Source organism: Electrona antarctica (assembly GCF_951216825.1).
Source record: "Electrona antarctica genome assembly, chromosome: 11".
NCBI lineage: Eukaryota > Metazoa > Chordata > Actinopteri > Myctophiformes > Myctophidae > Electrona > Electrona antarctica.
Genome location: NC_136792.1, coordinates 23,792,144 through 23,809,652, shown reverse-complemented (window position 1 = coordinate 23,809,652; position 17,509 = coordinate 23,792,144). Strand labels below are relative to the sequence as shown.

Here is a 17,509-nt window from a genome sequence, read left to right as displayed (position 1 = left end):
TCACCTCGGCTGCTGGACTATTTGTGTTGCATGAACAAACATCTCAGGATCCAGCCTGGCCAGGTCTCTGCTGGGGAGAAACGTGTGTGTGTTGGTGTACACACAGTATAGGGCCTGGCCCTATAGGCTATAGCGCATTTATTCAACTTCAAGGCGCTTTTGTGCATTCCATTCACACACGTTCATACACCGATGCCGGAGGAAACCATAGGCAAGGTACCAACCTGCACATCGGGAGCAATTAGGGATTCAGTGTCTTGCTCAAGGACACTTCGACACTATTAAACTCTGGGGGAGCCTGGGTTCGAACTGGCAACCATCCAGCCACTCTACCCCTGATCCGCCGTGTGTGTGTGTGAGTGAGTGTGAGACCGACATTCGGGCTAAATCTTTTCAGACTTTGAGCATAGTTACAGTTTTAAGATATGTGAATCCATTCAAAACCGCTCTCAAAGAGCACCTACGGACAGCTGCAATTCGAAACTGGCCCCTGAAATAAAAATCCCCCCCCCCCCCCCCCCCATACTGTACATGTTTTTCCATTTTTTACTTTCTTTATATGATGATTTCCTGTTTTTGAGGGGCGCTAGCCTCTCCTATACACAGGTTTAATGCTTGTCTTACTTCAATGTTTGTTTTGTAAACGCCATTGACAATGAAGGGAAAATGTACGTCATAGGTAATTTAATGACAACTTTTCACCGTTTGTTTACATTACAATTACATCACCTAATCATCATGAGTTAGCACTTAGCGCCCCTCACTTCACATGGGTGTGATTGTACGTCTTTTTCTTTTTGTTATGAATAACTTATGATGAATTGAAACTGGTGGACCAGTCCTGTGCTTTGGTTTCGTCCACAAAGTAGCAGTTTTTGTATTGACTTGTGCTTTCGTTTGAAATGTACCCATTCTGCATACTGTCTTCAATTTCAGTCAATAACTCAACAGTAGGAGGCAGCAATACGCTGAAGGGCATCCATAGTTGGCCGGAAGCTCGTCGGGAGAAGAAGACGAAGACCTGCGTGCGTGTAAACCTGGTGACGCGGGGGTTAGCGTGCGTGTGTAGCAAGGGGCCAGTGAGGCTATTCAACGTTGAAGCTCTGGGTCCTAGTGGTAGGAGGAGGGACTACAGGCGGACCCGTGGATTCATGACCGGGAAACCCCGTGCAGCTGGGCTTTAACGTTGAGCGCTCGGTTGCCCTACGTCACCCAGGACCTCAAAGTTGAGGTCCGGGGAGGGACTTCCGGCAGTCTTCCGGGTGCTTCAAAACGCCACTGAGCAACTTCCACTGACATGAATAGCTGGGGGGGCGGAGCTTCGCGATATACTCTATGGTGTGTAGTGGAGTAACATGATTCTACATGTCACCAATACCCGTGTGACACCTGTTCCGCAGGGCACCCTCAACTCTTCCTGGTTTGTTTTGTTTATCCAAGTTAGCTAACGCAGCCCCAGAGGCTCAACAACAAAGTCTACTATCCTTCTGTTCAAAGTTGACCCGACGATGAATTACGGTCATTTAAACGCGTAACCCATGACAAAAACTACACGGAAAGTATCACTACGGATACAAAGAGCAGTTAAACTGGTCTTACTGGTCGGAGTTTGGGTCGAGGAACCAGACAGATAGAGGTAAGATAAGTTTAGAAAATAAATAAATATTTGACTTGTATTCCTTGTTTTTGTAACGTTTCCCATTCAGACTGGTTCAACGTGTGTGTAGATGTGTGTGTGTGTATGTGTAATATTGACACGATGTGAGAAATGTTAAACTGTATAACTGTTATAAGTTTATTTATTTTTGTACAACTTCAGCAACTGTGCTAACCCTGTTAGCATAACCTGTTGTTAGCATGTGATCAAGTTGGTGCAGCTAGTTCATTAATCCGTGTTTGTTGTGGTTAAATATTAATTAATGACTAATATTATTAATGATACTATTCCCAGTCAAAGCTCTCTGATAGTAGAGGAGACGTTTGTACAGTTCATGTGTAGATATTTCCCGAAGTAAGTAAATAAGTGAGTTAAAGGTACCTGTAACTTAAAATCAATTAAAGTTGTATTTTAAAAATATAAACTAAAGTTACCTGTGGTAGTTTAATAAGATTAATTAAAGTAGCCTTTGTAATTCAACAAGATAAATGAAAATGATCAAGTTAGTCTCACACACCAGCATTCTGGCTGGACAAATAATAATCACCCTTTTAAAGTTGAATTTACAGTGTTTATTTTGTAAAGTTAGCCTGTGTTTTAAATATTGTTATTGTCAATATTATGCAAAAACAATTGAGGTGGGAGACCACTGTACAATGCAAAATAATAGTTTTAATGCCTTCTTCAAACAGCTATTTTTGCAGCTTTTGTTTAGGCTTAAAAGCTATCAGACTTATCGAAAGGCTTTGCTGAGTATGTAAGATTTTAAGACAATTTGAAGGCATTCAGTTTGCCTCCTTGGGAACCCTGGGACTCTTCCACTATTTGTGTGTGGCTAGTGCATATTATCAATATTAACCACATGAACCCAAAGTGTCCCAATTCCGAGCATGCCTGTCATAATAGGCGAACAAGCTCACAGTGCAAGTCACATTGCAACGTGTTGTGAGCTTCTAGCTGCTACGTTTGAAGCGATTTGGTAGAGGGGGTAAAGGAGTGGACCCCTGAAGAACCCCGACCTGGGCAACCCTGATCAACAGGGTATATAGGGTTTAACTTTATAAGTTGTTAATAAGTGATTGTGTATAAGGGGGGGAAGCAAATTGACTAAACAAATACCAGCTGTTGTTCCCAATGTAGCACGGCAGTCCTGACCTGCACACAAATGGAAATGGATACAATGGATTACTGTACTCGTTGGACTGGTTCTCAAATGTTTGAGGTAGAACCCCCAAATTAAATGACCACGTCACCCATTTTCACCCAATCTTCACGTAATTGGTCCTCAATATAACACGGCACCATTTCTATCTATTCTGTCTGTGTCTCAGAGGAGGGCTAGTGGACAATTCAGAAACCCGCCTACCAATGACATCATCGGTAGGCAGGTTTGGTACTTTCCAGCATATTATTAATGGCAGAACAATGGCTACTGTTTCAGCATACTGACTTTCCAGCGAGAGAGAGGCTGCAGTAGTTTCTATTAGCGTGTAATCCCCATCAATGATGTCAATTGGTACACCCCATTCTTTTCTCAACTGTCCATAGACCACCAATGAGACGCAAAGGGAGTGCTTATTACAAACATTTAGTGACGACTAATTACAGTATATGAGCAATTTATTGAACATACGGTTTAAAAGTGCTCTTTAATATTTATTTGGCCATGGACCCCCATCTGAATACCAAGATATTTGAATGTCAAATATCTGAATGCCAAATATTTTCCACATACCCGATGCTGAATCTTTGACTGATAAACATGCCTCATTAAAAAAATTAGAGTAAAAGACAGGTCGGATGAACTATCTTCATTACTTGAGTCACGAAATAAAGCCTGGACCCTAGCCAGACGCTCAGGTGACCCCTCTCACTGGCTGGCTTTTAGGCAGCTACGAAACAAATGTACTGCACTGGTGACTAAAGCCAAATCAAACTATGTACATCTACTTGGAAACAATTCTACTCACCCTAACCCCAAAAAGTTTTGGAATATAATAAATTCCACTAGAAAACAAAATACTACTGCCCTCCCCACTCAGCATGGGAAATGATGTCTTAACTAATGAAAAAGAAATATGCACAGCTTTTAATAACCACTTTGCTGCTGCGGGCCACTTATTTGACAACTTGCTCATGAAAAATGCTGCCTGTAGTTGCATTCAACCATCTCCAATGGCCATTGCAAGGAGTTGCATAATTGGTGTGACATGTCTTTAAAAATGTTTTGTTGCATTGGTGCGGAAGGGCGGACACTCTTAACCACAAGGCCACTGAGCCGGTATTCGCCTGAGTGACATAATGAGCCTTAATGTCGCCAACTCCGTTTTTGCTCTCGAGATAATTCTGTAGAAAACATCCACTGAAAATCCATTAAGCTCAGCACGTCACCAGTTGGAATGCGGACCAAACGTTGAACTTTGGGAAGGGATCCCTTGCACAACTTAACCATGATTAATGCGGTTAAAAATAAAGCTTTTGATAGGCAGTATCACAAGCACATACATAAACATTGTAGAGTTATGTCTGTTCTGTACAGTGCAGATCAATGTTTATTTTCTCTACAGACATCATTCTCAATCAATTCTGCTGCAGCTTTGATTCAGTAGTTTATTATGAATAATGAAGGCATAGACATACATTATGAACAATGTGTGTTGATGAACAACACGCATTGTAGTTTATCTATGCCCATTGACAATTACCACAACCAAAGCAAATGCCTATTGAACAAGAATAAAACATGAAAGCTTTGAAGCTAGGCTACTGTGAGGCTACTGTAGGATATAATATGATGCACAATAAGAATAGCAGCAATAAATATAATTTCCATGGATAGAGGATTTCTGAGATCTCTGTCAGTGTAAATGGCAAATGTAACTGGCCCTTTTTAATTATTAAAATGTATTTTTGAATATCTGAAAGAATCTGTGAGTCATTGACTAAATATGAGTTTGGCAAGGTTTTTCCCCCCCGTTTTGAATACTTAAAGGTATATTCAGTGATTTCACTTAATTTAAATATAACTTATTTTAAATATATTAATAAATATATTAATTTAAATATAAATATGGCCTATCTCGTGTCCCCCCACTGTAGTGCGTGCATGTGCACATCTTGTTACCGGGGCGGACCGGGGTTTTTTCCAAATCACCCAAATCACTGAATGCTCCTTTCAGCATTCCAAAGCTGCATCTAAAAATATGAAAGAGAAACATATTATACAAAATAAATAAATATTGCTTAGTGGCACGTGAGCCCTCCTGGTGAAGCTAAACATTAGGTGCTCCCGTTCAAAACAAAACCAAACAAACAATAATACTGATACATTGTTGTTGCTGTGTAGCTTTCTCAGTTAAGTTGTTTTTGATATTTATTCAAGTGATATAATCTTTCGGTGTTCACCGAAAGATTATATCACTTGAATCTATGGATGGATATCTAGTATCTACACAAACGGTAAAATAAATTGTCCAGAATAGCTACGGTTAAGGTATGTCTAGTTCAGGGGTTCTCAACCCGTGGGTCGCGACCCCTCGGGGGGTCGCCAAATTATATATTTAAAAAAAAAAATGGAAATGAAGAGTTTACATATAGTACACATAGTACATACATACACCTTCCCTAATGATTATATCTGGTTTCAGTATTTATTTATGGTGTATTGTCTCTTTTATTAAGGTTATTGTAGCAGTCAATTTATATTGGGAGTTGGGAGGGGGATGGGCGGGGGTCCCGATACATTGCCAAAGCATTTCCGGGGGTCCCTGGCCAAAAACGTTGAGAACCCCTGGTCTAGTCTATCAACCTGTGGATATTTAGAACCACTGAGAGTGCGGATTGTATTGTCTGAGTTGAGAGTGCCTTTCCCCTGAAGTGAACTGAAGTGAATAATAGCTACTGCTCCAATGCCACACTGCCCAATGCCACACTGCCCCTTTTGGTTGTGGTGATGTCATGATGATTTAATTTATAAACCATTTCACATAAATGTCATTTTTGACAACCTCTCTAAACAATATTAAAAACATGTGTGAATGTCAGCCTCCCCTATCCGACAACATAAGGGTGCAGAGTTTTGCAGTGTTGTGCAAAACTCTGGAGTAACACTAAATAAAACGTGTGTGCGCGTGTGTGTGTGTGTGTGTGTGTCCGTCCTAGCTGTGTGTATTATGTTGTCATCGTGCTGTTCGTGGTTCTGCCTGGACGCCTCTACTGTGGACGAACACGAAGCAAACAGCACCAACGCTCCCCAACCCCCCCAGCAGGGGGCCTACGTCAACTCTGGCTACAGCCCCTCCCCCCCACAACCTGAGCACTCCTGTAAGGCCTGTGGCGGGCGTTTTGACACCCCCGCCAGGAAGGTAACCCCCCCCGCCCCCATTTCTCATTTTGTATGTTTTAGCAGTGGTTCTGAAACGTTTTAATTTCAAGGACCCCCATTACTCAATGGAAATAAATGGACCCCTTAAGTTAGGGTAGGGTTCTTCAATGTTTTTTGCACCAAGGACCCCTTAGTTGAGAGAGAGAGAGAGATGAAGCAGGGACCCCCCACTACATAATGTTGACAAATTGTGTTGCAGATTAAACGTTTTCATAGATTTCATAGACTTGTTTGACAACACTATCATTGTGTAGTGTTGTGTTCGATTCATGTTAATGTGTATTTTCAGACTGTTAACCACTTTATCCCCCCCCCCCCTACACACACACACACACACACCTGAAAATAGCAGATCTACAAGCTCACAACGCTGCATAGTGAGCTTGTAGATCTGCTATTTTCAGCTAATGTTCCCCTCAGAATTGGGATGCTATAGGGGGAGGGCATAGTGACGCGTTCGGTAGGATTTTGGCTTATTTGGGCACCATCTTGCTGCCTACATGTAGGATGCTAGGTTACTTGGCTGCCAGTCTGTAGTTTGTAAGTTTGCTTGTCAGTGACGCTGGTGTGTACACTGTCACTGCAGTATACCATCTTCCATCTCTCTACTATCTTTGACTTGTCACAACTCTTCTACTCTATGGCTCTGGGTCGACAGTGGTATTATTATTATTCGTCGTTGGAAAATTTTCGGGTGTTCTGATCTGATAGCCGCCTCCCCTCCCCTCACGTCAAAACTGTTCTTAATGTTTACATCTTACTTGACGAGAAGACATGTGGACACATCCTTATGGAACCATAAGGATATGCACTGGCCCTATAGGCCAGTGCATAGTGAGGAGTTTCACTCAGAACGGGTTATTCTGGTTGCCATTTTCCTGCTTACCAGTAGGCTATAGTAGTAGGCTGCGAGGCTACATTTTCCAGCCTCACTGTGGAGACATATACCATTGTAGATATAAAATAATTAAATAAACAGTGTATGGTTTGGGTGTCAGATGACAAAATAACATAACGTTGATCCGCAACAGTAATGGGTCTGACCTGTCCGTTTTTTATACCCTAACTTGTCCATTCCACCGCGGGCCGTCAGAATTATGCTTCCATTGTAGCCTTGCAGTGCGTTGACTGTCGGAGATATAATTAAATACACGCTGTATGGTTTCTTTGATTTGGGTGTCAGCTGACAAAATATCATAACCTTCAGCAACATTCCCAAACACATGCATGCTCTGCTCTCTACCTGTCCTCAAACGAGCATGACAGTGTAATCAAAATCATAATGGTCAGATCGCATACAGACAGATTTATTTACTGCGGAGAGAACACATGTTTGACTGATCACTCGTCACTCTCGTGGTGTTTTCCCCCTCTCCCTGGTTCCATAAGGATATGTCCACATGTCTCTCATCAAGTAATGATGTAAACATTAAGAACTGTTTTGACGTGAGTGGAGGGGAGGCGGCTATCAGATCACCCGAACACGTTTTCGATCCAGAGCCATAGAGTAGAAGAGTTGTGACAAGTCAAAGATAGTAGAGAGATGGAAGATGGTGTACTGCAGTGACAGTATACACACCAGCGTCACTGACAAGCAAACTTACGAACTACAGACCGGCAGCCAAGTAGCCTAGCATCCTACTAGCCTACTCGTAGGCAGGAAGATGGCACCCAAATAAGCCAAAATCCTACCGAACGCATCACTATGCTCTCCCCCTATAGGCTTCAAGTGGTTAATGAATACTATCACACAAAGATTTGGTGGCCCCAGTCCCACTGTAGTAGCCCTGTTGAAGACCCCTGCTTTAGAGGTCCATTTGGTTCCATTTGTACAGCTCACCTCTTCAGACCCTACCTTAGCCTGTAGCACTTGACCTAGTTTTTAACTTATAACGACTATGCACTGCTAAGGTGACTTTCCACCAAAGAAACTCTTTTCCAACTCCAACAGAGTGCAACAGACTAGCATGGATGGAACACTGTTTTTGTGCATGCAGGCTGGTCTGCAGTGTTGCCAGGCCTGCTTATTATATTAAGCGACTTTGGGCTTTTCCTGTAAAGTTTCTTAAATGTTCATAGTTGTGGGTTTCTTTTTTGGGTCCATTAACTAGCTGGTCCAGTGAACAGCTCGTGCTTGTGTCCCCAGACTCCCCACCCTGCTTTGCTATGACAGACTGGTTGCATGGCATTGTGGCAAAAATAGACGTGTCACAATGTATTCACTTTTAGCAGGTCTTAGAGGGCTGTTGTCATCATGAGTCATGGCATTTTAGCAGATGGTTAATCGTCATACAAATAATTGTGATTATCTCGATTATGTAATAATTGTGACAGGCCTACTTGGTCTCTACAGCTGAAAACCGTATTAACTGTGTCTTTGTGTGTGTCTGTGTCTTCAGCTGAAAACCTCTGTCTCTACAGTTGAACATCTGTCTTTCTCTCTATGTCTGTTTCTCTGCAGCATGTGTGTGTGGACTGTAAAAAGAACTACTGCGGACATTGTTCCGCCCAGCTGGAGCCGAGGCCCCGCCTCTGCCACACCTGTCAGCGTTTCTACGGCAACCTGATTGAGAGGCCGGAGCTTATGAAGCTGAAGGTGAAGGACCTGCGGGACTACCTCCACCTGCACGAGGTCCCCACCCAGATGTGTCGCGAAAAGGTATTGAGCTGCACTACTGAATCTATCTGTCCTGTTAAGGCCAGCGGATTCCTCCGTTATCACTGTATTAAATATACGAAATCAACCGTTATCAGGACGTTGGAATTAGGGTTGGGATTCGGAACCGGGTCCATTTCAGACCCGGTTCCGACATTGCGGATCCGGAGCCGGTTCCATCGTTTTTTTACTAACGGTTCCCCAAACGGATCTCATCAGTCGTCATTTAGCTCCGCTGTGTCTGTGCATGCATGCAAGCAGAGCCTGGGGTGACGTCACCCCACCTACAGAGTGAGTGGGGTCGGGGAGGATACGGCCACTGTTCTGTGCATTCAGCGACCGCCGCGGAGCGAGTGGGACACTGGGACAGTATGTCGCACAGATCTCCAAAGTGTGGTTAACAGAGAGGGAAATGACTGAGGCTGAGCAGTGAGCACGCAAAGTGCAATAAATGCGATGCTATAGTTCCCTCTGCAAAGGTTGTTGCAACTTGTACCACGTCCACATTGAGGAAACATCTCAAAATCAATATGCCTACACGAGTCCACAACTCGAGAGAATAATCTAGGCACATCGCGTTTGTGAGCCATGCGGAAAGCCGTGCCCGCTCTCCCCGCAGCTCCACCACAGCCGGCGGGGGACGATCTGATGCAAGGCTGGTTTACTTTCCCCAGGCTAGTAACGTAATAGAAAATAAAAACTACTAACGTCTACACAGCTTTTCATTAGGCCGCGGCGTATTGTACAACTGTTGTTAATGGTGAACGCCAATGACTCGACGTCTTTCTGTCTGATATTTTATGAATCACGTTAACTATAGCCAAATCAATTTGTCTGCACTTATTTTGTACAACTTATAAGCAACTCAACTGCTTTTGATTTGGCTCTAAATTAATCGCGTGACTGTTGAGAGCCCAGTGTTTAGGTGCATATAGATTGATTACTTTATAAACAGTTTGCAGAAAAAAGCACAGGACAGTACAGTTCAATACAAGGTCTGCTAAGAGGATTTTATAATCCAAGAAAGCACTATGGCTTGTTTCCATTAGGGTAAGGGGTCCTTCATATTAAATTAATCTGAACATTAAAGACAACATTTGTCACCACAACAATATCATTATTGCAATGTGTACTGTATATTTAATATACAGTACAAATTGCAATATACAGTACAAATTGCAACAATGATATTGTTGTGGTGGCTAGCTGCTGGTGGTGGTGAAGTTTAAATAATAGTGCCACCTCATAATTGTAAAGTGCATTTTCAATAATTGAATTAATGAATTTGTGTTTATTATGTACTTGGTTAGGTTAGTTATAATATAAGCATAATCTATGTCAGAAAAAAAGGGGTAAAAAATAATATTAGGATCCGTTAAGGGAACCGTTAGGAACCGGAACCGTTAAGAGGGATCCGGGAAGGATCCGGAACCGTTAAAATCCTAACGAATCCCAACCCTAGTTGGAATGTGGCTAATCTGGCATACTAGACATTGTGGTGTTTGGCTGTGTTCACCCGGACTGCACGCATGCATGGTGGTGCAGACATAGCCTGGTCAAGGACTCCCCCTGCTGAACGTGTCATTTCCAACTCTATTGTCGGGGCATGGAAACTAGGGGCTACTAATATTTACTATTCTCTGCCTATCGGGACGTAACTCGGGCGCCGCTGAGTCGGTCGGGTCTGGTGGCCTTCGCAACGCTCGGCACGGCGACTCGCTCGGCTAGCGCCTCGCTCGGTGGTGCCTCACGTGGCTCAAGGCCGCCAGACACGTCATTGACACAAAAAGCAAACGCTCCCATAGTTTCAGTTCCGGATTTCCCTGTATGTTGATTATCACATACTGGGGGTATTTCTAAGGTGCTGATTACGAACATTCTCTTGATTATCGTGTGATAATATCCGAAACGGGTGCAGCGGCAGCTCCAGACAGCACAGGCGGTCAGCTGTCGGCCAGTTTGAAAGCGCCGGGAGCTTGTCGGCAGGAGACTTCTGACGACAAGTTGCCGTCGATATCAGCTTCCCGACACGTCAGAACCCGTTGATGAAGAACCGAGCATGTTCAGTCGGTTGCCGACCTCGGGAGCCGACGCTATCCGTGTTGTAGTGATGAAGGGGTAAATACTCCACCGAGTGGACATCTAGTCTGCTCGTCATGTTTCAGGGCTGACTACTGGTGTAGTGTGAACTAGATACCATATTCTCAATCTCAACTCCAAAGCAAAGCTAGCGAAAAAATACTGTGTTTTGGTGCAGATGCAGAGTGAAACAAGCGACCAGGTCTATGAAAACAAACCCAAAAGAAGCAACCAGTTTCACCACTTGAGCCCTATTACATCAGCTATGTTCAAAAAGAATTGTGAAAGCAAGCCCAAATAAGCAACTATACTTCAGAAACGAGCCCAAACTAAAGCAACGCGCAACTATGACGAATTTGACTATTACGCTATTTTACAGGAAAACTAGCCCAAAGTTGCTTATAATAAGCAGAACTGGCAACACAGCAAACAAACGTTTCATCTGTGTTGTGCTGATTAAAAATGCTAGTCTTGCAATCGGACAGTTTTAAGTAGTCCGACTAGTCTGAACAAGACTGCTTGGTGTGGAGTCACCTTTATCCACATTCTATTGGGTAGTCTCAGCCTGGCTCCAGCCTCTGAATCGCTAGCAGATCACTAGCCTCACATTCAGGGTCTGATGAAGCTGTAGAAGCCGGGGTTTTCTCGGTTGAGAAAAGAGGGCATTCAGATTGAATAATGGAGTGAAACGAAATTAAATTTCAGGCTGTGTCACTGTCAGGCAAATTGGGTGGAAACAAACAGCAGAGGGCTCTCTTTTCTTTTTTGTAGATGGGTTCCCAGATTTGTGATTAAGTGGTTAATAGCTGTTCATTTATTTTTGTCTCTCGGTAGACTTAAATTCTTCTTGGTTTTGTTTTAGGAGGAGTTGGTAGACCTGGTTCTGGGTCAGCAGACTCCGTCGTCGGACAGCTACGACCCCCCCTCAGACCCCCCCTCCTCCCAGAGCCTTCCAGACGACCCCCCTGTCCCCACAGTGACCCACCAGTCCACAGACTCCATCAACATCACCAGCATCACCACCAATGTCAGCATAGATCCGCCCGACACCACCGCGTCATCCACCCCACCCTCCCCCTCCACCTCTACAGAGTCTGTACCCCCACCCAGCACACAGGATGACAGCCAGGTAATGCACACTACACCACTGGTTCCCAAACAGTGGGTTGGGACCCTTTCTGTGGGTTTTTACTCAAGTAAAAATCTCATTTTCTTTTCCTACATTTAAAAATTATATATTTTTGTGTTTTTTTTTAATACAAAAATAATAATTGTATACATTTTAAAACAAACAAACAAATCTAAGAAATTCCAGGAATAAAAATAATTAAGAAGTAGTGACAATAGCTGGTCTACAAGCTCGCAATGTGGCACGAAGCGATGCGTTGTGCGTTTCTAGATCTGCTATTTTCACTAGTTTGGGTCCTGGGAAAACGTCTAATCTCTGTTCTGGGTCTCTAACTGAACTGTTTGGGAACCACTGGACTACACTATGCACCTCAAGCAGACTAACAACCAAACTCAACTGTTTAATTAAATGGTTGCTTCTGGACTTATTCCATTTCAAGTGTGCATTCTTTCAAGTGTGCAGTTGTGCATTCCACTAATACACGCCATGTACGTAGTATGCTTTGTGCAAATAAAAAAATCACACCCGTGTGAACTGAGTGGTGTAAGGTATTATATAGCCTGATCAGCTGTGGTCTGACGTAATGTCTGACGACGTGAACTGGGTGACCATAGCAACCATGCTCATTTTTTGGTACGAACAGACACGTAAACTAACAAAGCTGAAACCACACCCGGGTGAACTGGGTGTCGGTGACCATAGCAACCATGCTCATTTTTTGGTACGAACAGACAGACACGTAAACTAACAAAGCCAGTTGTAGGAGTGGTTTACACCACTCAATAACAAAGCCAGTTGTAGGAGTGGTTTACACCACTCAAAAATAAAACATGTGGAAGTGGAACGTCAGCTAGTGTTTCTGTACATGCAGGAGGGAAGCTAGATTCACTGCAATGTTCTTTTAGAACGTCACCGTAACGCATTGTAAGAGGACTCATTCAGCCATAAACACCTTCTACAGTATGTTCTGTATACGACGGTTAAGAAGCCATTAACACCCTGTGTGAACAACTCCACTCTCAACAAGAGAACTAATGTAACATATGATACATTACTCCAGTCTAACTGCACTGCATGCAGACTTTGTTTGTTTTAGGATTATTGCATTCCGTATGATGACAGTGTGCCATCAGTATGCTAAGCCTGTTCTAATACAGCGTTGCAGTCCCGCCCCCCTTTCAGAACGACGAGGACCCATTCATTTTCCCCATAGACGTTTCAAAAAGTATTTATTTAAAGATGTTTACGCCGCGGACAAAGCCAACTCTTGTTGTGACAAAACATGACAATAAACACAATGTTTTGGTGTAGTGTTGTACCCTGCCTTTTTTTCTTCTCTCATTTTGATCTGCCCAAAACATTGTGTTTATTGTCATGATTTATCACAAGAAGAGTTGGCTTTGTCCGCGGCGTAAACGTCTTAGGTCTAATTATTATTGTTATAGTTTGTTGTATAGAGAATTAAAATGTATTTATTTATATTGTGAGTTAATAATTAATAGACGTATAGGTTATTTAATTCAGCAAAAGCAAGTGTATATGTGAGACTGAGTGTTTGTGTGTGGTAATAATCAGTGTACCCTGTGAAAAAAGCAGCCTACACCACTGCAAGGTGTGCATGTTATTCTTCTTTGAGCACTACCTGTAGCAGTGGTGTGAGAGACAGTGTAACAGAGTGTCAGCAGCACACAATTATAAGCAATTTTACTGTAACAGTCTATTCAAACCGTGTTATAACTGTTGCGACAATAACATTGAAGAACCAATTATAGCAAAATGAGGGATGTGGTGGGTCAGTTTAGAATAAAAATCACTAAGAGAATCAGTAATACGTTTAACTGCAATTTAATAAATCAAAAGCTTAATAAAGTTTAATGACTAAATGTTCACTTAATCAGATCAAAATAAAAAAAACTGCCTCAAAAGGGTTTACTGTAAATCCCAACTGTCCCTGGCACTGTCCAAAAACTACACTCAAGTGTCCCAAAATAAATCCAAATCCAACAGTCAATGCTGTGAGTAGTGGTAGGCCTCCTTACCTCCATTTAAACTCTCTCCCTGTTCACCTCCACTCTGGACTGACTCAAACTCTCCAGGTGGCCCAAACATACTGACTGCCCATCACTCAATCAGGCTAGGTGAGCCTTGGGTGGGGCTTCCCCATGTGTTGCTATGGCAACACATGCATCTCACTGGCTTCTTGTAGACAAATCCCATAGACCAGCAGATTGGTAGAAAATAATAAAGTACATCATAATTGAAACATTGCAAACAAAATACATAAACAATGTGACTCTGGGCACAGAGGTTACAGTGTGATGTGTCATATAGTCTACACTGCTTCAATTCTTACAATTCAGTAATTTTATAAATGACTAAATACCACCACCTAGTGGCGGCATCACATAACCAATAATTGAAGGCTTTTATTATAGTTCAGCTACTTTTTGTTGTTGGACATTTTGACTATGAATATATATGAATATATCATTAGTAAATATATCAGTCTCATATCTGCCCAGTGCAATTCTTGTTTACATAGCCAAAAAGCCAATCAAGGAATGTCAATTTTATTTATACTATATTCCAACGTTCAATCTGGAAAAAAAACACACTAAAATCATCAATCGCATATTATTTGTATGACAATGTATCCTTGTGTAAAATCATCATGATGGTGACATACAGCCCTAATTGGCTTCTATGTTTCCCTGCAGGTATCGGATCCTGAGGAGCTTGTGGTCACAGGGAGGAGAGCCTCCATGTCAGACATCTCCTGCCTGGAGGACATTGAGTCTCTGAGCGTCCGGCAGCTCAAGGAGATCCTGGCCAGGAACTTTGTGGACTATAAAGGCTGCTGTGAAAAGTGGGAGCTGATGGAGAGGGTTACCAGACTGTACCACGACCACCAAGACCGAAATAATATAGGTGATAACAATTTACAATTTAGGCATTTAGCAGACGCTCTTAATCCAGAGCACTTACATTAAGCAAGAACAAAAAAGCATGGGAATACATCACATATGTAAAATGCAGTTTATCAAGAAACATGCGTAAGCTAAGAACGTAACTAGAACATATCTATATAATGACACTATACATATAAACTATACATATATGCTATACTATGCTGTACATATATACTATGAAGTGCTATGACTACATACAATGCACGTATTGTGCTGTCTACATGACATGCTATAAGTCTGTTTCAAATGCTAGAAGTGCTGTCTAAGGTGGTAGGGTAAGTGCTATGGGCCATGATGGAGTCTGAAAAGGTGGGTTTTCAGACTACGGCGGAAGATCGGGAGTGATGCTGCAGTTCTGATTGCAACGGGAAGTGCATTCCACAGTTTTGGGGCCAGAAGGGAGAAGAGTTTGGGACGTGTGGAGCGTTGTCCCGGCGTTTTTAGTGAGGGTACTTCCAGCTTCCCTGCGTTGGCTGATCTGAGTGCGCGGGAGGGTTTGTAGGGTTCAATCATGCTTGCAAGATATGGGGGAGCCATACCTTTGGTTGCTTTGAATTCCAGCATCAGAGTTTTGTATTCTGTGCGGGCAGCGACCGGGAGCCAGTGCAGGGAGCGGAGCAGGGGGGAGACGTGTGAGAATTTTGGCTGGTTGAAGACCAAGCGAGCTGTGGCATTTTGGATCAGTTGGAGAGGCTTAAGTGCACATGCCGGTAGGCCAGTGAGGAGGGAGTTACATTAGTCAAGTTTTGACAAGACTGTTGTCTGGATTAGGAGCTGGGCTGATTCCTGGGTGAGGAACGGTCTAATTCGTCGTATGTTATAGAGTGTGAACCTACAGGATCGAGTGACAGCTGTGATGTGAGTTTTGAACGAGAGCTGGCTGTCCAGGACAACACCAAGGTTCCTGGCTGTTGGGACAGACGTTACCAGGGCGTTGTCTACGGAAATAGTTAGCTCCTGCATAGGGCAGGACTTAGCTGGGAAGAAGAGAAGCTCAGTCTTGTCTGGGTTCAGCTTTAGGTGGTTGGAGGACATCCACTGTGAGATGTCAGCCAGGCATGCAGTGATGCGCTCTTCCACCTGAGTGGCAGAGGGGGGGAAGGATATGGCCACATTCGCTTCAAATTTTGATTGAGTTTTGGCCATTGTCGCCTGTTTTTCTTTAATAACACGGGCTAGGAAGGTCAGACGGCGACAAACTAGATACCTGCATAAAGTTAACTTTGAGCTGCGTCCAACACATCCACTTCCATCCTGGATTAATATTATGAATATAGGTACAGTATACTAGGTATATATATATATATATAGACGTATAGTTGCGGTTAAATTGACGGGATAATAAATGGATAGATGATAGACTTGACAGGACGTGATGTAATTATCTTTATGCTAAAATATTTCCTGTGTTTTCATTCCAGCAAACGGCACTGCAGATGATACAGGTGACTGCTCTTCCTTTATATGTCTACTTTATTTGTCATTTAGTTGTTTTTACACTTTACATTATGAAAAGAACAAAACCTACTGATACCAGAGAGACACGGCACATCACTTGATACAAACTAAAACCAATGAATATTTCTATAACTATTAGTTATACAAATATTAATTGGTTTTAGTTTTTATCAAGTTTCATTGTTGTCATATATTCAATTACTCAACATAGCATAATTAATTAACACAATAGTACATGTCATCAACAAATACAAAACTATATGTGCAAAGGATAGAGGAAAATGGCGGCAGATTTACTCCGTCAGGCCATTCCACATTTTGTGGCAGAGTAGGATGAATTGTGTTCTGAATAACTATACCGGTATCATCAAATGAATAATAGCTGATATATCGGCCAAAGGAAGTGTTTTAGAACTCAATCCCTGGTGGTGTTCTCTCTGTGCTCCAGACCTGTCAGCCACCGTGGGAGGCCTCCAGGAGGACAGCCTGTGTCGTATCTGCATGGACTCTCCTATAGACTGTGTCTTGCTGGAGTGTGGCCACATGGTCACCTGCTCCCGCTGTGGCAAGAGGATGAACGAGTGTCCCATCTGTAGGCAGTATGTGGTCCGGGCTGTGCACGTGTTCCGCTCATAAGAGGTACGGTAGACGGGTAGAGGGTGGGGTGGGTGGATGAGTGTATAACGGTTGCAACAATATTTACTGTACAGCCAATTATAGCAAATGAGGGAGGTGTTGGATCAGTTTAGAATACAAATCACTAAAATAATCAGTAAATAAGTTTCAAAATAACAAAATATTCACTTAAATATTCACTTAATAGCTTGCTGGGGCAAGCTTTTCCGGGAATCTGGCCGATGCGGCAATCTACCGCGTGGATGGAGCTTAATTTCCATCCATCAGCTGTCTAAAAAAACGGAAATTACGCAAAACACAGCTTCTTCTGTCCGTGCATGGAATCTAAAGTGTGCTCAGACGTCAGGTCCATTGCGTGACACTGTTGTGCGACATAGCATAAAATGACACTTAAGTGGTTAATCGATTTGTGATATGTAAAAACATTGACGATGTAAAATACTTTTGAAAACGTGCTTGATTATGCAAAAGCGTAATTGATAGCATAATCACTATGAAAATAATGACTGCAACCGTATAATAATTGCAACCGTAATAACAA

At 42.7% G+C, this 17,509-nt stretch overlaps 1 protein-coding gene across 2 annotated transcripts in view; it reads left to right on the top strand.

The window, feature by feature from the left end:
* Positions 1 to 1,336: 1,336 nt before the first annotated feature.
* Positions 1,337 to 17,509, top strand: part of rffl (ring finger and FYVE-like domain containing E3 ubiquitin protein ligase) — a 32,753-nt gene continuing 16,580 nt past the window's right edge. Inside the window, exons 1-7 of one of the 2 annotated variants that reach the window (XM_079514022.1) lie at positions 1,339 to 1,636; positions 5,819 to 6,021; positions 8,503 to 8,700; positions 11,639 to 11,905; positions 14,623 to 14,833; positions 16,296 to 16,319; positions 16,781 to 16,971. In XM_079514022.1, coding sequence (XP_079370148.1) covers positions 5,830 to 6,021; positions 8,503 to 8,700; positions 11,639 to 11,905; positions 14,623 to 14,833; positions 16,296 to 16,319; positions 16,781 to 16,968 — 1,080 coding nt within the window. In that variant the 5' untranslated portion in view covers positions 1,339 to 1,636; positions 5,819 to 5,829 and the 3' untranslated portion in view covers positions 16,969 to 16,971. Of the gene's footprint in view, positions 1,637 to 5,818; positions 6,022 to 8,502; positions 8,701 to 11,638; positions 11,906 to 14,622; positions 14,834 to 16,295; positions 16,320 to 16,780; positions 16,972 to 17,509 lie in introns of both variants that reach the window. The other variant, XM_079514023.1, reaches the window with a different exon arrangement.